This window comes from Camelus ferus, chromosome 10, assembly GCF_009834535.1.
Source record: "Camelus ferus isolate YT-003-E chromosome 10, BCGSAC_Cfer_1.0, whole genome shotgun sequence".
Taxonomy (NCBI): Eukaryota; Metazoa; Chordata; class Mammalia; order Artiodactyla; family Camelidae; genus Camelus; species Camelus ferus.
The window spans coordinates 61,223,129-61,246,485 of NC_045705.1; the positions used below are offsets into that span (position 1 = coordinate 61,223,129).

General features: G+C 54.0%; 2 protein-coding genes across 5 annotated transcripts in view; both read left to right on the plus strand.

The window, feature by feature from the left end:
* The window catches only part of CAPN5 (calpain 5), a 59,501-nt gene extending 48,395 nt beyond the window's left edge, over positions 1-11,106 (plus strand). For all 4 annotated transcript variants that reach the window (XM_014563430.2, XM_006189649.3, XM_032489483.1 and 1 more), the window contains exons 5-13: positions 223-415; positions 1,291-1,484; positions 2,122-2,199; positions 3,606-3,801; positions 4,467-4,589; positions 5,678-5,874; positions 6,770-6,885; positions 7,433-7,569; positions 8,539-11,106. In XM_014563430.2, the coding sequence (XP_014418916.1) occupies positions 223-415; positions 1,291-1,484; positions 2,122-2,199; positions 3,606-3,801; positions 4,467-4,589; positions 5,678-5,874; positions 6,770-6,885; positions 7,433-7,569; positions 8,539-8,721 (1,417 nt within the window). In that variant the 3' untranslated portion in view covers positions 8,722-11,106. The remainder of the gene's footprint in view (positions 1-222; positions 416-1,290; positions 1,485-2,121; positions 2,200-3,605; positions 3,802-4,466; positions 4,590-5,677; positions 5,875-6,769; positions 6,886-7,432; positions 7,570-8,538) is intronic.
* Positions 11,107-11,246: 140 nt separating this feature from the next.
* Positions 11,247-23,357, plus strand: part of MYO7A (myosin VIIA) — an 86,213-nt gene continuing 74,102 nt past the window's right edge. Inside the window, 3 exon segments of the mRNA XM_032489482.1 lie at positions 11,247-13,538; positions 13,753-13,866; positions 15,399-15,462. Of these exon segments, the coding sequence (XP_032345373.1) occupies positions 15,445-15,462 (18 nt within the window). The 5' untranslated portion in view covers positions 11,247-13,538; positions 13,753-13,866; positions 15,399-15,444.

Genomic DNA, 23,357 nt, shown 5'->3' on the forward strand with positions numbered 1-23,357 from the left:
AGGCTAAGGGGAATTTGAGTGACAAACTGTGATGGTTCAGTGGGACAAATGTTGGCCTGGGAGCTGGAGACTGGACTCTAGTGTTGGCTCTGTTGTGTTGCCTGCTGTGTGACCTCAGCAGTTCACTTGACCTCTCTGAGTCTCAGAAATCTCCCCTGTAAGGTGAAGGATTTAGACTGGCTGGGGAGTGTGAGCTGGGAATCCTTTCTACATTGCTTCCAGGCTGGCTGGCTGTTACCAGGCCCTGGATGGAGGCAACACAGCGGATGCACTGGTGGACTTCACAGGTGGCGTTTCTGAGCCCATCGACCTGACCGAGGGTGACTTTGCCAATGACGAGGCCAAGAGGAACCAGCTCTTTGAGCGCGTGTTGAAGGTGCACAGCCGGGGAGGCCTCATCAGTGCCTCAATCAAGGTGAGAACCCTGAGCCAGGCCCCAGGGCCGGCTCCTTCCCTTCATCGACCCTGATTGAGGTTGGGGGTGACTATGGCTTCCCAGGCGGAGCCCCTGCCCAGGGTTGGCTCATAAATCCAGACCTTCAGCTTCATGGTTGGAGGGGAGCAGTTAGAAGGTCCAACCCCCTCCCGAGTGCTGGACAGCACAAGCCTCGGGCCCCCTGCCCTAACCCCCACACTATGGAAGGCCTCGCCCACACTCTTCAACTAGTGTCCCCCTTTTCCAGCCCTCGCTTATTTGGGTGATGAGTGTCTATGCATCCAAGTGTCCCTCAGTCAAGGTCTGAGGCATTACTAGCTACTAGGCAACCGGAAGAGAGGAAGGAGCCCCTACTGTTCACAGGCACAGGCCTGGGTCCTTCAAGAGGGTAGTCTTATTTCATTGCTCATGCTTTGGGTGGGAAAGTGAAGGCAGAATCTGAACCTAGGTTTGGCTGATGTAGTGGTGTGTTGATAAAATGACTCTCTGGAAAACTAAAAAGCCCCAATTTGCTGATTTCCATGGTGTAACCTATGTGGTGTAGCCATCTACCATGGTTGATTTCAAGCTAATGTTTTAACAACCAGATTGCACAACTGAGCCAGTGCTAGTAGACTGCAGCGCACCCCTGTGCTGACCCCACTGTAGTCCCTTCCTTTACCCTACACTGCGGCTTCCCTTAGACTTTGTAAAGAGCTCTGAACAAGGAGCTCAGGCCCTAACCACAGAGGAAAGAGGTCTCCTCTTTGTGTGGGGCGGCCATTCCCTCCTCGTCCTGTAGGGGGCGGTGTGGCTCCCCATCTCCAGCTAGAGCCTGACCGCCCATGCCTCTGAGCAACTGTGTCCTCCTGCAGGCGGTGACCGCAGCAGACATGGAGGCCCGGCTGGCGTGCGGCCTGGTGAAGGGCCATGCGTACGCCATCACTGATGTGCGCAAGGTGCGCCTGGGCCACGGCCTGCTGGCCTTCTTCAAGTCAGAGAAGCTGGACATGATCCGCCTGCGCAACCCCTGGGGCGAGCGGGAGTGGAACGGGCCCTGGAGTGACACGTGAGGCCCGGGGCAGGGGGTGCAGGCATGGGGCAGACCCCAGCTGGGTGGACTGGGGGTATGATGGCTTGGGCAAGGACAGGGTGGGCTTCCTGGAAGAGGTGGCACTGCAGCTGGGCCTTGAAGGGTTTGGGGGGAGGATGACATTAGGAGGAGATTTGGGAGCAGGCATGTGGGGATGGACCCGGCAGAGGCAGAGGTCTGGAGGTGCAGACCAGTCTGGTGAATAAGTGGGGAGGAACGCAGGGAGGGAGGCCACCAGGGGTGAGAGTGGGAGTGACTGCCCTGTGCTTGGCTCATGGTCCTGGTGAGGCCAGAAGAGTTGCAGAGCCCAGGACCCCAGTGAAGGCACCCCCTCCACTGAGGGTCACTATTCCCTTGCCTCTCAAGCTGCAGCTTTGCTCCCAGACTTCTGGGTCCCTGGCAGGGTGGCAGCCCATGGTTTCCTGCTAGAGTAGACAGACAGGGCTTCTTGGAGAGGGGCTGGGCATGGCCCTGGGTGCCCCAACCACACCCACCCTGACAGAGGCCTGGTGCCGAGCTGTCCCTCGTGCCTCCTCTCCCTTGCCAGGGTGGCCCTGGTGGGGACCCTCCTCTCATACTGTTCCCTCCTCCCTCCCTTGTGCTCACATCCCAGCTCAGAGGAGTGGCAGAAAGTGAGCAAGAGTGAGCGGGAGAAGATGGGTGTGACGGTGCAGGATGACGGCGAGTTCTGGTGAGTGTGCTCCTGCCCCCGGGCGGGTGTCCAGGCCTGAGGGGGGAGCCGCCTGTGTGCTGGGCAAGAAGCACTGCACAGGGCTCTAGGAAATGCCCCACCGTCAACTTGCCACGTGGCCTTGGATAAGTCACGGCGTCTCTCTGGGCCTGTTTCCCCCCCTGTAAAGGGAATTGGGCAGAAATAGGCCCTTTCGTCCCCATAGTCCCCACTGCCCACCTCAGGGCACCCTGGGCTGCTCTGGCCCCCAGGCTGAGCCCTTGGCAAGTAGGCCAGGGTACCAGCAGGTGACAGAGGGCACACTGGTGGCCTGATGCCGAGAGCAAGTAGGGAAGAGGAGGGGCCTCATGGAAGAGCTACCTCCTAAGCTGAGAGTCTGGGTGCAGAGGGGCTCTTGGGGGGCAAGGACAGAGACCCAGCCCAGAGACAAAAGAGAACAATTGGGTTTGTGAAGAGTGAGTTCAGGGAGGCGAGGGGTGCTTAGTGGGTTCGTGGTGGAGGGTAGGCCAGGAAGGTGGCAGCAGCCTTGCTTACAGAGCGTGATTGTGATTCCTGCATTCATTCACTCCCACACTTAGTCCTGACTGCATGCCAGGCTCAGTGTCTTTCTTCAGCAGGACACTTGAATCGGAGGTTCAGCCACTTCCTGGAGTGGCGGTGGTATAGGGCACCCTGTGTGCAGTGGAGGCCATGGGGGCCCCAGGCAGACCCAGAGGCAGACGGTGGGGATCTCGGCACCCCAGTGAGGTCCCCTTCTGCAGCAGCTCCCCTGACAGCTGGGCTCTGGTCTGGGCTCCTGTGGGCAAGATCCACTTGGCCAAGTCTGGTTCAGGGCACAGCAATAGAAAACCTTCACCAGGAAAGGGCTTCTTCTTAAGGCCTTTTTCATATGTGTCCACTCTTGACACACATATGTGTGCGTTCTCATACGTGTGCACACTAGTGGCGGGGCAGGCACGTCCCCTCCCCTGCTGCAGGCTCCTGGAGGTGTGGCAGCATCCTGGCCACTGCAGTTTGCTTCCCAAGGGGTTCCTACCACCAGTTTATTCAGGCCTCACAACAACCATGGATTATAATGGATGGAAACATGCTTTATAAACTGTAGAGGGCTGTACACATTAGTTATGCATACTATTAATAATTGTAACAGCCAGCCTTTGACAACTCCTGTCTGCTGGAAGTGGTAATACATGCTTTTATTGCATTACTTCATTCCTGTGCTAACTCTGTGAGACAGACAGCTGCTGTTAGATTCATTCCCATTTTACAGATCAGGAGACTGAAGGTCCGTGTGACGCCATGTCCACACTGGCTACTGTGTTGGCTGTGGTTCAGAGGCCCTGGGGCCAGTGGGAAGGTGGGCTGGAGTCGGGGGGACCGGTGGCTCAGCCTTTTGCCACGCCCAGGATGACCTTCGAGGACATGTGCCGATACTTCACTGACATCATCAAGTGCCGCCTGATCAACACGTCTTACCTGAGCATCCACAAGACGTGGGAGGAGGCCCGGCTGTGCGGCACCTGGACGCAGCATGAGGACCCGCTGCAAAACCGCAGTGGGGGCTGCATCAACCACAAGGACACCTTCTTCCAGAACCCACAGGTGGGTGTCCTCAGGGACCCCTACCCTGCCCCTGGAGCAGCTGCGGGTCCCTTGCCACTGTCCTGCCACAGACTCCTGAGTGGCATTGGGTACATCCCTGTCCGTCCTTGGGCCTCGGTGTACCCATTTATACAGTGGGGTACCTGTGGGGCATGTCTGGGTGGTCATGTAGCCCCAGCCTCACAATCTGACCTGCACGTGGTTGAGATGAGGACACTGGGGCTCTCAGGACTGCTGAGTGTCCTGTCCAGAGTTAAGGGACATTTATTTAGAGGCTGAGCCGGGGGCTCAAACCCTTATTTCCACATATAGGGCTGCTCCTTCTGGGGGAACTTGGCCAGGCTGGCTCCCCGCAGGAACCCCCCCCCCAGCCTCCTCAGTCGTGGCCCTGAGAGCTGCTTAGGTATGCCTTCATTGAGGACCAGCTGCATGCAGGCTTGGAGCTGAGCATCTGTCAGCTCCCAGAGTCCTCCCACCTCACGTGCAGGGTGGGCATTGTTGGCTTATCTCACAGATGAGGAACTGAGGCTCAGAGAGGTGATGTGACTTGCCCAAGCTCACACAGCTGAGCTGGGCCTGGCTCTGGGCTGAGCTTCGGGGAATCGGTGAGCCCACCTTCGGAGTGGTCTCACTGCCTCGTCCCTCTTCCTCTGCTGTACCTGCAGTACATCTTTGATGTCAAGAAGCCAGAAGATGAAGTGCTGATTTGCATCCAGCAGAGGCCGAAACAGTCCACCCGCTGGGATGGCAAGGGTGAAAACCTGGCCATTGGCTTTGACATCTACAAGGTAAGGCCAGCTGGGACCTCGGCTCTGGGTGAGGAGAGTCTGGGCTGCCTGGGCCTGGAGAGAACATTCGAGATTACTTGGGCCTCTGGCGTCACCCCTGCCACCCTGACCACGTTTGCTGATGCCATGGGCGTACCATGACACGGGCCCTGTTTGGATCCCACCGAGGCCCAGCCTGCCTTGGGTTGGTTCCACAGGGGCTCTCAGCCTGATTTCTCGCTGCCCCAGACCTACAGGCTGTTTGAATGGGGCATGGGAGGCCCCCCGCTGCTCCCTTCCTCAGGGCTCTGGCCCCCCTGAGTTGGAGGCCTTGCTGCGCACGGGGAGGAGGCATCTTGGGCAGAGCCAGGCAGCCCACCCACTGGCCTGCACGCCAGGCTCTCCCGCATGCTGTGATGTCCCGTGTGTGATGATTGTCAGCGTAGTGGGCCACCATGGGCTCATTAGACAGAAAGACTGTAACAAAGCCACGTGCATGTGCTAGGCCCTCAGTCTGAGGCGAGATTCTGGCGTTTGCCGTCCTGGGTCATGTTGTGACAGTTTGTTCGTGTTGGTATGTTGGGACAATCGTGTGCTGACATGTTGTGACTTGGTCATGACATGACCTTCACTAATGTGACTGTAGCTTATCATGGCGGTTGTCCCAGGAATTGTGTAGCATGTCCTGGTAGCTGGTGATGTCATTTCAGGGACACAGGCTGTGACTTGGGCAGAGAGTGATATTTAGCTCTGTTGTGATGTCAGAAACTCCCTGGACATTGTTACCAGGGGGATTCCCATTGCCACCTGCCTCCTACCAGCTTTATGAGAGAGAATTCACACAACATATGATTCATTCATTTAAAGTGTTTTTGTAGAGTTGCACAGCCATCACCACAATTTCAGGACATCATCATCCTAAAAAGAGCCCCACACCCTTTAGCCATCACCACTGGATCACATCCCCCTCTCTCCCCACCAGCCCTGGGCAGACCCTCCTCTACTTCTGTCTCTGTAGATTTGCCTGTTGTGTGTGGCGAGGGGGAGATGTGGAGTGGGGTGTGGGGTGGAGTCGGGGCTCTGTGTGACCCATGCCTCCGCCCTGGTAGGTGGAGGAGAATCGCCAGTACCGCATGCACAGCCTACAGCACCGAGCTGCCAGTTCCATCTACATCAACTCCCGCAGTGTCTTCCTGCGTACGGAGCAGCCCGAGGGCCGCTACGTCATCATCCCCACCACCTTCGAGCCAGGTCACACTGGCGAGTTCCTGCTCAGAGTCTTCACTGACGTGCCCTCCAACTGTCGGTGCGTGGGGGCTGGCTGGGGGCCAGGGTTGCAGGGTCCGGGACCACACCAGGCTGACCTACAGTCTGCAGCCCAGAGATACTCAGTGTCCGCGCGAGGCATGGAGCCTGGGCCTCCAGCCTCCTGGGCTGACACCAGCGCCCATCTCCCTCCTCTCTCCTCCTCTGCTCCCTATCCTAGCCTCTCTCCACCACATGCAGGAATAGCTGCTTACATGTGCAGAGCACTTCACAGTTTATGGAGAAGCTTTCACTCATCTCATTTGCTCTCCCTGAACCCTGAGTAGGAGGCCTGACTCCTCCATTTTACAGATCAGAATTGGGGACCGAGGTTGGGGGTGTTTTCTGAGGTCAGGTAACCAGTGGTGGAGTTGGGCTAGGCAGACTGCTGAAACCACCCCGTCCCTGCTGTGGTGTAGACCTGTGGGTCCCACATTGCCCTTCCCGCCCAGATTTGGTGCTCCCTGCCCACATCCTAGACTGGGGAGGCAGCTTGTGGAATCAGAGGACCTCGGTCCTACCAGTCTGTGCTCCCTGGCTCTCTGGCTGTGTGGACAAGCCCCTTACCCTGGTGAGCTTTATGCTTCCTAATCTGTGAAATGGGCATAATGATAGTCACCAACTCCAAGGGCTTTGTGAGGGTTAGAAATAACATCTGTAACATTCCCAGCAGGGGGCTTGGCACACAGCAGTAAACTGCTTTTCTCTTGGCGGGGAGTGGACAGCCTTGGTTAGGGATGGAGCAGCAGGAACTCATGGGGGTTGATTTGCCCAAGATGAGATGTCTGGAACGAACATTGCTCCTCCCCCGCCCCACCCATCTTGAATCCCCTCACCTTCCACCTTCCTGGCTCCTCTCCATCACTTCCCCCCTCTTCTCCTCTGCCCTGCACCAGGGAGCTGTGCCTGGATGAGCCTCCCCGCTCCTGCTGGAGCTCCCTGTGCGGCTACCCCCAGCAGGTGACCCAGGTGCATGTCCTGGGAGCCGCTGGTCTCAAGGACTCCGCGACAGGTGAGCTTGCCTCAAGAAAGCCCTCAGGCCTCCACTTACTCCCCAGCCACAGACACAACCCCCAGAGCTCTCAGGCTCTCCCTCACTGAATGAACAGACCTATCCTGATGTCCACTCCCGGCCCAGGCCTGGGTTGAAGCTGGAAGCGTAAAGAGGAACAGGCCTCCTGCACTCGACGGCTTCCAGTGTGGGTGGCAGTCAGACACAGGGCCAGGCAGCTGGGAGGGAGGGCTCCGGGAAGGCTTCTTGGGGGGGGTCTTTCCCCGGACTGAGGAGGTATTAAGGTATGAAGCCTAGTGAAGGGAAGCAAGGGAGAAAGGGGGCAGGGGGAACAGCATGGGTAAAGGTCTGGAGGCCAGAGACCAGTGTGCCCCCCACCACCCCGGTCTCTGGAAGTTAGGAAGCTGGTTGGGCTCTGGTCTCCCTCCTGAATACTTGAGCCCAGGCTTCTGCTCTGGAGAGGGGGGTCTCACCTCCCAGATAACTGTCTCATGCGGGCCCTGCCGCCGCCCCCACCCTCACCCCACTGCCCACTCCGGCTCTCTAGGGGCCAACTCTTACGTGATCATCAAGTGTGAAGGGAACAAAGTCCGCTCGGCTGTGCAGAAAGGCACTTCCACGCCTGAGTACGACGTGAAGGGCGTCTTCTACCGTAAGAAGCCCAGCCAGCCCGTCGTTGTGCAGGTGAGTCCGCCTGTCCAGGGGCCCCTCCGGGCCCTGGGCTGATGCTTTTCCCCTCAGAGTGGCTGGGCCCAGTGTGGCGGGGCCTTTGACGGGGACCCGCTCTGTCCCTGACGTGGTGTGGCCTTGGGGATTCTCCTGCCTGCCCCTTCTGGCGCTTCGGAGTCCCCTCTGTGGGGCGGGTGAGTTGGATTCGCTGGTGAGATTCTGGGACACAGCAGGGTCAGTCTCCTGGCCAGGGACAGTGGTCCTCTCTGCCAACCCTGCTCCAAAACCTTGGGAGTTGATCCTTCAATTCCCTTGTAGGTGGGGCTGCCTGGAAAAGTTGTACTGTCGTGGTGGCCGGTGGGGGTAGCTGTTGCCAGAGAGCAGGGGGTCAGAAAGCCAGGGGCCTGGCCGTAGGCTTTCTTCCCCTCTCAGGCCAGGGTGGCCACAATTCTGAGCTCATTAGCAGGAAGCCCTCAGTCCCCTGGGCCCAGGCCAGCATCTCTCCGGGTGAGAAGCCATCTGTAAACAAACGTTCGGGTGCCCTGGGGGAACAACCATAGGGTTTCCAAGCTTTCCTAACACTGGGTCCCAGTGGATCAAATCACAGACCCAGTGATGTTTGGGGCTACAGGGACCCTTAGGGGCCACTGAGCTAACCCTCATGTTAAATTAAAGATGGGGAAACTGGGACAGGGGGTGTATTGCATGCAAGGTCACCCAAGGTCAACAGCAGAGCCAGTAATGACAGACTTAACTGTAGATGGGGAAGGGATCTTTGACAGATGGGAGGAAGCCTGAGGCTCTGGAAGGGGCACAGCCTTGCCCAGCGTCCATGGTGAGGCAGAGGTGATGCAGGGCTCCTCTTTCTCCACCTGGCTTGTGCAGCAGGAAGGGGATTCAGCCCTGCCACCACTGCCAGCACCCCCACACACCTGTACTCCTGGGCTTAGAGGTGGCCCCCAACGATCCTCGGTCTCCCCCCAGATCTGGAACCACCGAGTCCTGAAGGATGAATTCCTGGGCCAGGTGCACCTGAAGGCCGACCCAGATGACCTCCAGGCCCTGCACACCCTCCACCTCCGAGACCGCAGCAGCCAGCAGCCCAGCGACCTGCCGGGCACCGTGGCTGTTCGCATCCTCAGCAGTGCCTCCCTCACGGCCGTCTGATACCTGCCCCTCTCCCTGCCCGCAGTTCTCACCACCATTTGCACATCCCCAACCAGGTCAGGGACTAGCCTGGGAGCCCAGACACTGGGGTCCTTTTCCCAGCTTTTCCACTGACTTGCTGTGCGACCTTGGGAGGTCTCTGCCCCTCTTTGGTGTCCTGAGGACCCCAAAGCATTCCCTTCTCATGGAGGAGTCTTCTTGCCTAAGGTTGAAAATAACCCTGCCTACCCCAGCTGCCACCACGGCTAAGGGACTCTATCTGTTGAAAACATTTTCTCAAGGCCCTGCTATCTGCCATCGGAGTGCCAAGAAGATGTCACTTGTTTACACACAAACTGCCACACCCACAAGGCCCACTCTTGCCCCTCATGTCCCAGGCCTGCCCCACTGCCCCAGACTTGCTTTCTCTGTCACTTCCATCTGGTTTTCTAGCCACCTTGACAGGACTCGGCTCTTAGGATCCTGCTCAGGCTGGAATTTGGGAAATGTGCAGGTAACATCCGTCTGTTCTCTAGTCCCGTCATTTATTTATTCAGAGGAGATTTGCCAAATGAGTAAACGATGCTCGCGAGACTCCAGATGGAGCTGGGCCCCTCCCTGCAGCTCTGGGAGACCTGGCGTCTGTCCTGGGCCTCGCCTTTGCCCTCAGGTCCTCTCAGAGGCAGACGCCCAGAGGAGCTGCAGCCGCCTTCTCTGCCCAGGTTCTAATTTCATTCCCATCCTCTGGTTTAGGGTCCCTGGAGAGTTGGTGGCAGTGGTGGTGAGGAAGGATGGCGGCCTGCCTCCACTGCCCTGATGGGGGAAGGAGTGCGTCTGGTGTAGTGGGCCAGGCCGGTGCAGGGCAGGGTGGGGACCTGAGGGGAGGCACATAACTCCCAGGGACCCCTCTGCTGCAAGACCTGGGCTTTTCCTGGGAGAAGGGACTCTTGGGTGGTGGTCTCAGGCCTGCCAGAGGCAGGTCACACATTGGACTTGGCAAGAGATGGGTAAATCCATTGCCTGACCAGAGGCCTCTCCCCCAACATTCCCCTCAAAACGCAGCCAAGGAGGCTACATCCCTCTTGCTGTCTGGACCAAAATGCTCCTTTTAGTCCTCAACGTTTTATATTCTTTCTGTTTTAACTCTCAATTTTAACCAGGGGTTTTTAAAGGAAACTGAAAGCCTGAACCCTTTTTTCTTCTTAAACTCCAGTTGCTGTGATCCTCTGATTTTATTTTGATTCTGCTTGGGGAGGGACGTGGGCAAGGTCATACCTTCTCAGAGGAGGTCTGGAGGTGGGTGAAGAGTGGGTTGTGTACTGGAATGTTTTGCTGGCACCGACTGTGTTCTTGGACAGCGTTGGTGCTGTGACCAGATTTGGGTCTCTTCTGTGCCCTTCCAGGGTGCCAGACCAGGTGACGTAAATGAAAAAGTCCAGTTGGTTCAAGATCGGGAATTCCTGTGGCCTTGCTGGGAATTCCTTCAGGGAACCTGACTTTTTGGCTCTAGATCAGCTGTTGGGGGCAGCGTCCTGGCTGGCTGTGCTGGATTCTTGACTTTGCCGCCTCACTCTGGCTGGCTCTGCTCCTGTGTCCTGGCCCTGGGTCACAGGAGGGGCCAGGAACTGAATGACACGGAGAACAAGAGGATTCCTCCTCCAGAAGCTGGGATTTCCCCTTGAGAACCTGAGCCTAGGGCCGGGACTTTGCACGTGACCAGGAGCAAGTCGCTTAAACCTCCTGTGCCTCGATTTCCCCCTTCTGCCAAGTGGGGCCAACGATTCTTGTTTGTCAGCACTCTTCCTAGCAAGTGCTGAATAAGGGCAAAACAGTACCCTTTCTCTATGTCTGTCTGTATGCGTACACACTATACACGATCACGTAATCACCACTTCTCAGTGTCTTCAACTCCCGAGTCAGGTGGAATGGCAAGGGCTGGGTGAGCCAGCCTGGGAACTCTGGGGCAGACATGTCAGTCTTTGCTTAGCCACGGCCGCCTGGGCTACCAGAACCAACTGGCAGGCCTGTGTGGGCTTCAGCTGGGGGGCTGGGTACTGCACACCCCCACCCCCCGCCATCTTCTCAAACAGAATTGGTTTGGCCGCTCTGCCCTTGCTTCCTGAGCTTCTGGGTGGGCCAGGCTGGTTCCTGGCTGTGTGGAGATCCTGGTCTCCAGGAGGCCCTGGGGACTGGGCAGGTGAGAATGGGACTAAAGGATGGGTCGGGGAAGTTGCTCTGTTGGCCCGGTGCACCCTTTAGCCCACAGGGGACTCGAGTCCCTATTTGCAGATGGATGGGACCCCCCCAGTCCATACCACCCTGGCCTGGGCTTTATTGCCCCTAGGGCTGAGCACAGGGTCAGGGGAATGGAGACCTGTTCTCAGAATAAATGTTACCACAATTCTAGCAAGGCCTTCCTGTGTCTCTCTGTCCCTGGGGGGCTGGGGGACAATGAAGGGAATGTTTCCCAGGCCTGGGTGACTGTCCTCTGGTCAGAAAGCCATGTGAGGGAATTACTGCTGAGGCTGGACTCCGCTGCTGCCAGCCTGGTGGGACTGTGTCCTGACATCATTGGGATCATTCAGTTGTCCCTTCACCTGGCCCTGTGCCCAGGTGAAGCGCCGTCCCAGGCACTGGGGGTGTGGTGAAGCAGCCACCAGGCCTGCTCTAGGGCAGCCTACAAGCCAATGGGGAAGACAAATAGAAATACCCTGATCCTGACAAACAGCACGCAGAGAGCTGGTGGTAAGGCTGTGTGGGAGTTACCGGGTGTTTCCTGAATGCTGGGTGAGGAAGTCCTCGCCCTAATCCCTTTCTCTACATTTCCTTTCCTCTGGTCCCATGATGGTTTGGAGCAGGGCAGCTGCGTGAAGGGCGGCCCAAAAAGGAGATGGGCTTGTGAGGGCATGAGTGGATGTAAGGGAATCAGAGTGGAGGCTGTTGAGGGGGAGATGCGGGCAGCTTGAGCCAGGAAGCCAGGGTGTGTGGTGCGGAGAAATGGGATGATTTTGGAAGTAAAGTAAACAACTTGGTGACTGGGTTGGAGGTGAGGAATAAGGGAAAAATAAGTGAATTAAGACCAATGCTTTAGATTTCCCCATAAGACTGAGAGAGGACCTCAGCATAGCGCCTGGCCCCTGGCGGGTGCTGAGTACATTTCAGCATCTGGAGATAACTGCACACCATCCCCTGCCACTCCCTGCCCATCCCACCTGCTCAGACCTGCGTTCTGCCTGGGTCAGCACGTTCCTCTCCAGGTCTCAGTTTTCCCATCTGTGGAAGGTTAACACTACTTGCCTGCCCAGTCTGGGAGGCTCAGCAGGAGATGACTGGAGGGGTGGTCGGTACAAAGTGTCCTGCAGTGAATCCAGGAGTGGGGACAGTGTTCAGGAGAAACTCCTGCCATGGGCACCTGGCCAAGCAGACTCCAGCACCCAAGGGTGTTCAAGGGTCAGGACTCCGGTCAGAGGGCACACCAGCCCCTGTAGAGGCTGAGTCCCAGCACTGTCATTTCTCACCCTCGGCTCCAGGCAGAGGCTGGATGTTATGTTCAGCCTTGCTCTCGAGGGGGCGCCATTGGACAGCTGCGCCTGTGGCCAGGAGGTGGCGCAGTTGGGCTGTGGGTCCCCACTGGTCAACCCCCATCCTTTGGGTGGCAGCCAGGTGGCCCCTTCCCTGTAGGCACATCCCAGTTTTGGAGACTCTAAAAGAGCATTTCCCTCCGCCCCGGCCAGAGTGGCCCTGGAGAGGCCCACAGGGCTGGGGCAGCTGCCAGGTTCGCTGCAGGCAATGGGCTGTGACGTGCAAGGGCCAGGTCTCAGCAGGGAGTCCTCAATGTCACTGTCTTCTATGACGCGAATAACAAATATTTTGTTTACTCGTCCTTGTTTACCCTCCTCCTCTACTTGAAAATCGCGTTTTCCACTTCAATTTTCCTGTGTCTCTGGTACATGCAGGGTTGTTCCCAATCAGCTGGTTTGAGTTTCTTGGATGTTTAGAGATAACATGCATTCCCCATCCCCTCAACCCTGCTGTGCAACCCCCACCCCCGAACCCCGCCCAGAACAAGCTGGGGGCAGTGGTAAAGTGATGAACTCCGCGGGGACACATCTGAGGGGAGCCTTCGGGAAGGGGCCTGGGGCAAGGGTGTAATATGTTCAGGGATGGGGAGAAAGGGCCAGAATGCAGGGCTTGCTACTTGCTGCCCTGCCTTGCCTGGTCCTTTGCTCTCAGAGCCTCAAACAGCCATTTTGAGATGGAAACAGGCTTGGCAGAGGGCAGGCAGGGGCCGAGATTCAGCAAATCAGTGACCAAATCAGGATCAGGAGGTTTCCTGCTCAGGTGCTGTGAGAATAGGAGGTGTTACTAAAATGGCAGGAGGCGGCTGAGGGATGGGCGGCCCCAGACCCGGATCTCACACTGGGCAGCAGCACTGCTGAGAAAGACCCCCGTGACCTTGCCTCCCTGCTGGGCGGCCAGTGCTCTGCACAGAGCCCTGGGCAGCACAGCCCGCCTCCCACGCTGATGTCACGACACCCAGACCTTGGAGGGCCCTCTGACTCCGCCTCCTGGGGGAAGGCACTGGAGTGGGGAGGAGAGGGCAGCAGTGCCGGCCAGATATCTGCCCTAGGCAGGAAAGGAGTGCCTGAGAGAGTTACACAGTAACAAACTAAAAGACCCAGAGAGACCCCCAGAGCAAGCCACGGAGCAAGACAGGAAGAGGAGACCTGTGTCTGCAGATTGTCTGAGACCCGCCACCCTAGCTTCCCGAGCCCTCCATGCAGGCAGCAGCTGTGGCCAGGCTGGTGGGCAGCTGAGAGTGGACATCTGGGACCCAGGTAAGGATGGGCTGCCTACTGTCCTGGGCACTGGGAAAAGGGTTTGCTGGACTTCAGGGGAGTCAAGGGCTTGGGCCACCCTGGAGTGACTGCCCCCGCAGCCACTTGCTCCTGTCTGGGCCCCCTGCTGTCTCTGACCAGGGCTGGGGCAGAGGGGTGGACATGCTGTGGGTAGCAGAGAGAGTACTCTGTCCTTGTCTCTTTATCTCCTTAGGCCTCTCTCAGACACTCTCCTTGGATAAGTCACTTCCTTCCTCTGGGCCTCAAATTTACCATCTGTGAAATTGCACTTTGAAGCCTCACTGGCTGAGGTTGTTGGAGGAACAAGGTAAAATCAGGCATAGGTGTAGAAATGTGGATAGAGTACTGTGATCCCTGTTGTCCATTTGAAAAGCAATTAACTTGAACGTGGATTAGTTTTCATTTTTAGAATAAAAAATGTCTATCTTGTAGCATTTTCCTTACAGGTGGCCCTTAATTTCTGTGCCCCTGCCACCCGTTTCCACACCCCAAAGCCCTGAAGACCCTGGTTCTGCTCCTGGCTCTTGTGGCTCACACTGTACAGGAGGCCAGCACCAAAGCCGGGCATCCTCTCCAGATATAGCTCCCCATGGCAGCTGCCTGCTGGCCCTTGTCAAATTCCATTCCCAACCAGGCACCCAGCCTGGGTGCAGGTCTCAGAAAGGACTGTGTGCCTGCTGTATCCCGGAGCTCCAGGGCAGAGGTCAGGGCTCAGGTGTCAGGCAGTGTCATGGGCAGAGGATCAAATGCCCCAGCGCCTTGAATGGACCTTGTGAAAAATTGATGCTCATCCTGGGAGGCAGGTAGGGGCCCAGAGGGGCCTCATGCCAGGGCCTGTGGGTTGGGGCTGCCTCTGATCAGCATACTCAGTCCTCCAAGTCCTTCCTGAGCCATCTCTGGGCCTGGCCCTGTGCTGTGTGAGGTGATGGCTGAGCCCTAACCCTTCCCTGTGTCTACTCCCCTACATTGTGGGCAGAGGTGGGGACAGATCCCGACCAGACAACAAATCCATATAGTCAAGGTTGGATAGAGGGAAACATCAGGGCTCTTGGCAGCCTGGGGATGATCAGGGAAGGCTTCCTGGAGGAGGTACCATCTGAACTGAGCCATGAAGCATAGGTGGGAATTTATTAGCCAGCATTCCAGGCAGAGGGGCCAGTGTGTGCAAAGGCCAAGAGGTGTGAAAAAGGCTGGCCCATTTCAGGAATAGTGAGTGCTGAGGCTTGTAGGGCCCGAGGACAAGACTGGGACAGGAAGAAAGCAGAGAGAGGTAAGATGGAGACACACAGAGCTTGGCCTTAAATGCAAGACTGGGGGGATTAGAGCCCCCATCCTGAAGGCGGGGCGGCAGGGAAGGGTTTGGAAGGGTTTTAGGCAAGGCGTGCCATGAGCAGGTCCTGTTTAGTCTGATCCTCCTCTTGGGCCAGGCTGCCCCTTTCACCCACACTCCTGGGGCAGCCCTGAGCCCAGTGGCCAGGCACCAAATCCTAGTTCTGAATTTGCCCTGCCCTGCTGTATGACCTTGGGCGAGTCTTGGTCCCTCTCTGGACCCCTTTGCCCACAGGTCCAGGGAAGGGTCTGTCTAGACTTTCTACTTTGGGAATCTCCGAACAACAGTGATGAGAAAAGAGCTCAGCTGCTCTGGGCAGTGGAGCTGGTGACAGCAGCAGAGGCTCAGGTCACACAGGCTGGGCTGTGGCCAGAGGGAGGGAAGCCAGGGAGGGTTCCCCAGAGGGAGGGGGAACTGGGGCTTTGGGAAGAGCCCAGGTGACTCCGGCCAGGCTCGATGCCTCCAGGGCTGGCCTGCTCAGAGGCTTGACATGCTCTCTCCCCCTGCAGAACCGTGTCTGGCCAGGTGGGCAGCAGGAGCAATTGATAAAGGACAATGGTGATTCTTCAGCAGGTGAGTGCTCCCCGCACCCCAGTGGCCTTCATCTTTCTATGCCAGGAATAACCCTGTTGGGTGGCTCGTCCTGTCCCATCTCATATTCTTTCATCCATATGCTTAACTGTAGGACACCCTCCCCAGACTTTTCTTCTGGAAAACTATCTATTCTTCAAAACTCGGATGTGAAACTTTCCCTGACTCTCTCAGGCCTGGTCTAGAACTGTTTCCTCTGACTTGTCTGCTGGGGCCTCCCTTTCTCCCTGCTCTCATCTTACTGGTTAGAAATTATTTATTTACATACATCTCTGAATCCCCAGTTATTCCAGGTAGTGGAACAGCGTGTGCAAGGGCCCAAATGGGGAAAGGGAAGAGGAAGTTGGCAAGTCTACTGAAGCCAGGCCAGAAAAGGCCTTGAGCCTGCCTGGGGGCAGCGTGTATGGGATGACATGGCCAGAGCTGAAGCCCCCTAGATAGTATGGTGAAGAAGCAGAGGTGTTGCCCCCTCCTGAATCCTTCGCCTGCACCCCCCTCTTCCTTTGCAGGACCACATGGCCCCTGACCCTCAGCCCTTCCCCGTGATCCGCCCGAGGCTCTGATCTCCTGGTCTCCAGAGCCAGGAATGTGGGCCCTGAGCCAGGTCGGCCTGGCACCAGGCCCCAGGGCTGGTGGTGGAGGTGTGTGCTGCGGAGGCTTGGTCAGTGCCTTCCTGTCCTCCAGGACCGTCAGGGGCTACTGGGCAGCCCTGTCCTGCAGCTGTGTGTTTGTGTGTGAGTGTGAGCTGTCGATGAGTGGGCAGACTTTGGGTGCGTTCTTCAGCCCTCCTGAGCCTCAGATTCCTCACCTGTAAAATGAGGATAAAACCCCTCCTTTCCCAGGTGGTTGTAAAGATCAGATGCCACGAAGGCATCAGATGCTCAAAGTGCTGCTGCTTTCGCCTGCCTCCCGGGTCTGTTTCCCACCCCCCACCTCTTGCCTCTCCTTCCTTGTCCTGAAACACTGTCTGCCCTAGCGCCTTACCCCCCTTTCCCTGGCTGACTTCCCTGCTCTGCCCACATGAGACTCTGGTCACACTCCACCTTCTTCCCCTGTCGACCTGGGGCCTCCTGGTGAGCCTGGAAATGGTGGATGGCTTCGTCCTGCTCCCCACTGCCCCCTCAGCCCTGCTCAGAGATGGGGCTCTGTGCTAAATGAATGATTGTGATTACACCCTCATTTGATCCGAGGGGCTGGGGCGATCAATGATACCTATCAAAGGGACGTTTGAGAGTAAAATGTCATAACACATGTAAAACTCAGCCCAATGCTAGACACAGCTTAGTAAAGATTAATTGCCATGAGGACAACTACTACTAAAATCATCAGTCGTGTTCCTGAGTAGGAGAATCTCCCATTCTTTTCTCTCTCACTTTATTTGGGATAAATGTTTATTTGGAATAAGTTCTTTGAGGAGACCTCAAAGAATATGATGATTCTTTCCCCATGTGTACAGTGTCCCAATGTGGGACATACCAGTGATGGATACTCACCCACCCCTCCTTCCTTCCCTCCATTCATCCATCCCAGCCTTTTGAGCCCCCATGGAGTATGAGGCACAGGAAATGCCTTCATAAAGATGGGCTAAGAATCCAAATCTCTTCACTCATGAAAAATTTTTATTCATTTGTTGAGGGTTTTAATTCTTCAAACATAGCATCCACATTGGTTCTACCATGTGCCAGGCACTCTCTATACCTTATCTCATTTTATTGTCATAGGGCTATGAGGTAGGGATCTTTGTGTCCATACTGCAAGTGAAGAAAGTGAAGTCAGGTAGACATGAGCTAGGGCAGGTCCAGGCAGGATAGGGAACCATGCTGGTGAGGTGGGCAGCACACAGGGAGAGGAGACCTTGTTAGGGGGCTGCTGTGCAGGGCATGGAGCAGGCACAGGGCTCAGGGGAGGAGAGGTCAGACTTCTGCTGGGTGGCATTTGCAAAACACGGGCTCTTTCTTAGGGACCCTGTGGTAGACTGGTGAGACTCATCGTGTTAGTGGCTTTAGGGGTGGGGTGGGAGTGCCTGAAGGTTCCTAGTGTCCAGAAGCCACCTCCTCCAGCCATGTTCTCACCCAGCAAAGTGGCACTCGGCCCCTTCTCTGTACCAGGCTGGGCACAAAGGATTCAGAGACAGACTGAGTGCTGCTTGTCCTCTAGGAAAAGACAAAAGGGGGAGGCAGCTCTGAAACACAGTAAGGATGCCCACAAGTGGAACTGTGATAGCAGGCATCCGGGGGGTGGAGCAGAGTGGGAGGGAGTCTGGGGGTGGGGGAGGCTTCTGCCCTGCCTGCGGTACCCCCAGGGGTTGGTTGGTGGTGTCAGGGAAGGCTCTGAGGCCTTATGGTGGCCCAGCGCATACAGATGGGGGACTGCGGTCTCAGGAGGAGGGACTTGCCCCAGGTTGCCAGGCTAGCTGGTGTTTGTGAGAACCCAGAGATCTGTGGTGCACGTGACCCACTTCTTTAAGGACCTCAGGCAAGGCGGCTGTGCTTCAGTAAGATATGATTCCTGGCTCTGTGGTGAGGCCAGAGTAGGGACTGGATGTACTTTGCCCAAATTCATGGATCAGAGCGAAGTTTGAAGATAAATTTGTGGACTGTTGGTAACAGTTGGATTAACTCTTTAATGAAAACATAACGTTCTTCTTTGTCTGTTGTAACGATTTTTGACTTAAAGTCCATTTTGTCTGATATAGTGTAGCCACCCCAGCTCTTTTTTGGTTACTGTTTGCGTGGAATATATTTTTGTCTTTTCACTTTCAACCTATTTGTGTCTTTGGGTCTAAAATGAGTCTCTTATAAATAGCATATAATTGGATCATGTGTTATGTTTTTAACCTATTCTGCAACCTCTACCTTTTAATTGGAGAGTTTAATCATTTCCATTTAAAGACTTCTGCCATTTTGCTATTTTTTTCTATATGTCATATCTTTTTTCCCTTAATTCCTCTATGACTGCCTTCTTTTGTGTTTAATTGATTTTTTTCCCAGTGTACTATTTTGATTCCCTTCTCATTTCCAAATATACACATATATCTTTTTTTCTTAGTGGTTACCCTGGGGTTTACAATTAACATCTTACATTTATAACAATCTAGTGGGAGTTAATATCAACTAACTTCAATACCTTGTAAAAATTCTGCTTTTATAGAACTCCATCCCTCTCCCTTTATAGTATTATAATGTGAGAAATTATATCTTTATACACTGTGTGCCCATTAACATAGATTTGTAATTGTTGTTTTATGCATTTGTCTTTTAAATCACATGGGAAAAAAAGAGGAGCTACAAACCCAAAATAACAATACTACTGCCTTTTATATTTACCTATGTGTTTACCTTACTAAGGTTCTTTATTTCTTTGTGTGGCTTTGAGTTACTGTCCAGTGCCCTTTAATTTCAGCCTGAAGGATTACTTTTGGCATTTCCTGTAAAGCAGGTCTACTAGCTTGCAAACTCCATCAGTTTTTGTTTATCTGGGAATGTCTTAGTTTCTCGTCCACTTTTGAAGGATGTTTTTGCCACATATAGAATGCTTGTTTGACATGTGTTTTTTTGTTTGTTTTTTCCTTTCAGCACTTTAAATATTATAACATTCTACTGCCTTCTGGCCTCAGTGGTTTCTGATGAGAAATCATCAATTAATAATGTTGAAGATCTTTTGTGTATGACGAATCACTTCAGTCTTTGTCTTTGTCTTTTGATAGTTTGATTATAATGTTTCTCAGTGAAGATCTTTGTTATTGTTGTTGGGGGGGTAATTAGGCCTATTTACTTATTTTTAGAGATGATACTGGGGATTGAACCCAGGACCTTGGCGTGCTAAGCATGCAGCTCTACCACTTGAGCTATACCCTCCCCACAGTGAGGATCTTTTTGAGTTTTTCCTACCTGGAATTTATTGAGTTTTTTGGTTGTGAAGATTCATATCTTTTATCAAGATGGGCACATTTTGGGTCATTATTTCTTCAGATATTCTTTCTGTCCCTCTCTTGCCTCTTCTTTTGGGATTTGCACTATGCATATGTTGGCCCATTCGATGGTGTCCCATAGGTTTCACAGGCTCTGCTCATTTTTCTTTTTCTTTTTTTCCTTTCTGCTCCTCAAACTGGATAATCTCAATTAATCTGTCTTCAGGTTTGCTGATTCTTTTTTTCTGCCTGTTCAAATCTGCTGTTGACCCCTCTAGGAAATTTTTCATATCAATTTTATACTTTTCAACTCCATAATTTCTATTTGGTCCCTTTTATGATTCCCGTCTCTTTATTCATATTTTCTACTTGGTGAAATGTTATTCTGGTTTCCTTCAGTTCTTTGAGCATATTTAAAACAGTTGATTAAAGCCTTTGTCTATTAAGTCCAATAGTCTGGGCTTCCTCAGGGAAAATTTTCATTAATTTTTTTCTTCCTGTGAATGGACCACGCTTTCTTGTTTCTTTGCAAGTCTCGTAATTATTTTGTTGAAAACTAGACTGCTTTTAATTGAAGTACAGTTGATTTACAATGTAGTGTTAGTTTCAGGTGAACAGCAAAGTGATTCAGTTATATATAAACATATAACTTTATATATATATGTGTATATATATTCTTTTTCATATTCTTTTCCACTAAAGATTATTACAAGATATTGAATATAGTTTCCTGTGCTATGCAGTTGGTCCCTGTTGTTTCTCTGTTTTATATATGGCAGTGTGTATCTGTTAATCTCAAACTCCTAATTCATCCCTAGATATTTTAATTATTATAAAGTGACAACTCTGGAAGTCAGATTCTCCCCCTCCCCAGGGTTTGTCGTTGCTGCTTGCTGTGAACTGAAGTTTTGTTTAGTGACTTGTCTAAACTATTTTTGGGAAGACTGCATTCTTTGTTGTGTGTGGTCACTGAAGTCTCTAACACACCTGGAACCAACAATCAAAACAAACAAAAAAACCCCTCAATCTTTGCAGCTGGGCTGTATGTGTGTGTTGGGGCATGACTTCAGTGCTCAGTCAGGCCGTTTAAAACCCTGCCTTAGCCTCCACATCCTGTCTGCATAGGGCGGAGATCAGTCAGAAGTGAGAGCTTAGAGTCTTCTCAAGCTTCTTCTGAACAGTCATCCAACCCTGGGCATGTACATGATCTCCAGATTCCCCAGTACATGCAGGAGTTTTTTAAAGCCCCTTTCCCCCGAAGCATCTCATTCCTCTGCCTTTCCTTCGGGCTTTTTGGAGTGTCTGTTGTTTGTTCCAATTGATCATTATTTTTCCCCAGGTGGCAACATGCCTTTGGATGTCTTTGACCAATGCCCTCCATAGCGTCTTCTCCACCCTGGGGAGGTCCCTAGTTAGGGAATAAAGACAAGCCCTTTGCATTATCTCTTCAGGGAGATCCCAGACAGATTAAAACAACTACAATTCTTTAATAACAAGGTCTGTTCTGCCCCCTCTGACCCAATAATCACACCAGGGATACTGGCTGCCATCCTCAAGGTGGGAGGTGGGGGAGGATGGGTAGGTTAAAGCAGCACAAAGCCCTCCTGCTGGGTTTCAGTCACTTTTCTCTTCATTATATTTTCAGATGGTTACTGTAAACCTTTGCATATTTTCTTGAGTTCTAGTATAGCTGCTTCTGACAGTTTTGCTGTATGTTTTTGGTATTTCTGTAAGAAAATGGGTTCTTGGAGTTCTCTACTCTGCCATATTTGCTGACATCACTTGCTGATGACAGTTGGCGTAGTTATTTCCTGAAAGCTTTTTGTCCCAACTTGCTGTGTATCCTAGGGTAAGTCCTTTTGCCACCTCTGAACCTGTCTCCCTGTTTGTACAGTGGGTGGCCAGAATTGAGCCAGATGGTGGTATGGTGGGGGTGGGAGCAGCACTATGAGTCTGTGTGAGGCATGACGGAAGTACAGAGAAGGTAGTAAGGTGTGGGGACCGGGGGGCACATGGCTAGGTGGAGCCTTGGTGGTTGCGTGTGGGCAGGGAAGAGGATGGTGGGGTGGAGCATTCCTGGCAGAGGACTCAGCATAAGCCAAGGTGGGAGGCCTTATCCTGTGAGGCCGGGCAGGAGGAGACTAGGCTGGAGGAGCAGTGAGACCTGGTTCAGGAAGAGGATCTGGTGTGACGCCAGGGTGGGTCTTGGGGGCATGAGACCTGCCTCCCAGAACTGCTGTGCAGCCACCTGCAGGGAAAGGGGCCTATTCCCAGGCTTCAGCTCAGGGGTGGCCTGGATGCAGGGGATTGAGCAGTGGGTCTGGGTCAGGCAGGTTCAGTCTCTCAGTGCTTTACTGAGTCTCTTTTGAGGGGCCTCTCTCCATCCACAAGACCTGTTTTACATCTCTTCCTTCTTACCTCTGCTTTTCTGTGCTTTGCTGTTCCCTTTCCTGGAACACCCTTTCCCGTCATGTCTGCCTGAAAAATCACAACGCCCGGGTGTCATCCTTCACATGACTTGCTCGGTTACTAACAGCCAACACTCATACCACATTTGCTCTAACAGGCACCTGTCTGAATGAGTTATGCACATTAACCTCACAAGCACCTCATGAAGTACCGTCATCCTGCCATCTGACAGATAAAGAAACAGAGGCACATGGAGGTTAAGGAACTTGCCCAGGGTCACACAGCATGTGAATGGCCTTGCCAGTATTGAACCAGTGTTGGCTCCAGAGTCCAACCTCTTAGCAGCCATGCTAGCCTCTCTCTCTAAGGTGACTCTGTCCCTTGTCTGGTGATGCCATCCTTGTCTGCATCTGAGTCTATCCACCCCCCAGGCTGGAAGCTCTGAGGACAGTGTCCCCTAAGCTTGAGTCTGAGCCTGTGAATGTCGGTTAAATGGACAGATGGAAGGATGACTGGGGTCCCTGGAATCCCTGGAAGCTCACCACCAACACTTCCCTCTGTCTAAGGGTCTCATTCCTGGCTTCCGTGGACTCGCATGCGTAGGTGGGCAGGGGGATGTGTGCTTGTTCTGGGCTTGACTGGGGGAAGGACCCCTTCTGAGGGCACAGTCCCTGAGAGGGCACAGGAAGTGGGTGAGAATCATTGTCAGCTGTGTGCTGGGTGGCAGAGCGTTGGGTCCTCGAGGCTGGGATGGGATGGGGTAGAAGGTGGCCTGGTCCAGTGGGGCAGCTCAGAGCTCTGTGTGAGGCATCACCATCTCCTTCCTTGCCACTCCCCCTGCTCCCTCCTGTGGTTTGCTTGTTTGTTCTGGAAGCAGTTGGGCCCCCAGGACTCCAGACACTGCTCACAGCCAAAAATGAGGCCTTAAAGAGAGAACAGAAGACAAGAGGGGAGGAAGACACAGATAAGTAGAGATTGGGAAGAAGGTGGGAGTAGGAGGTCACAGGGCCTGGGCGTTCCACACCTTCTGGATGGTACGGTGGCCACTGTGGCTCTTGGCCCAGCACAGACCCGAGCCTGTGCCCAGGCCTGTGTGGCTGCCAGGACACAGGAGCCCACTGCAGGGTGAGCTCTGAGCCATTAAGGGTGGCTCCCTGTGCTGGGGAACCAGGGATGCCCTTCCCCAGGCCTCAGTGCCTCCTTTTTGGGGTGGAGATCACCAGTTGGCTGGCCTCAGACCAGAGACAGACTCTCAGGGTGCTCTCTCCCCAAAGACCCCCCCACCTCAAGATTTTTATCTGCCCTCACTCCCCAGAGGCAGCCAGTGGGCTAGAAAGATCTTTGGCGCATCTTCTCTTTAGTCTTAAAAATTCACGAAGTTTATTGCATTTTACTCCATAACATCCCATGTTTCTTTCAGTAGAAAACATACTGATTTTCTCTAAAACTGCAGTCAAGGTGAAGTTCCAGGTGCCTGGTTTATGCTGAGGCCCGCAGCTCGTTCCCAGGTGCCGCCTCTGCAGTCCCGGTGAAGCCGGTCTGGAATCCCCAACGATGT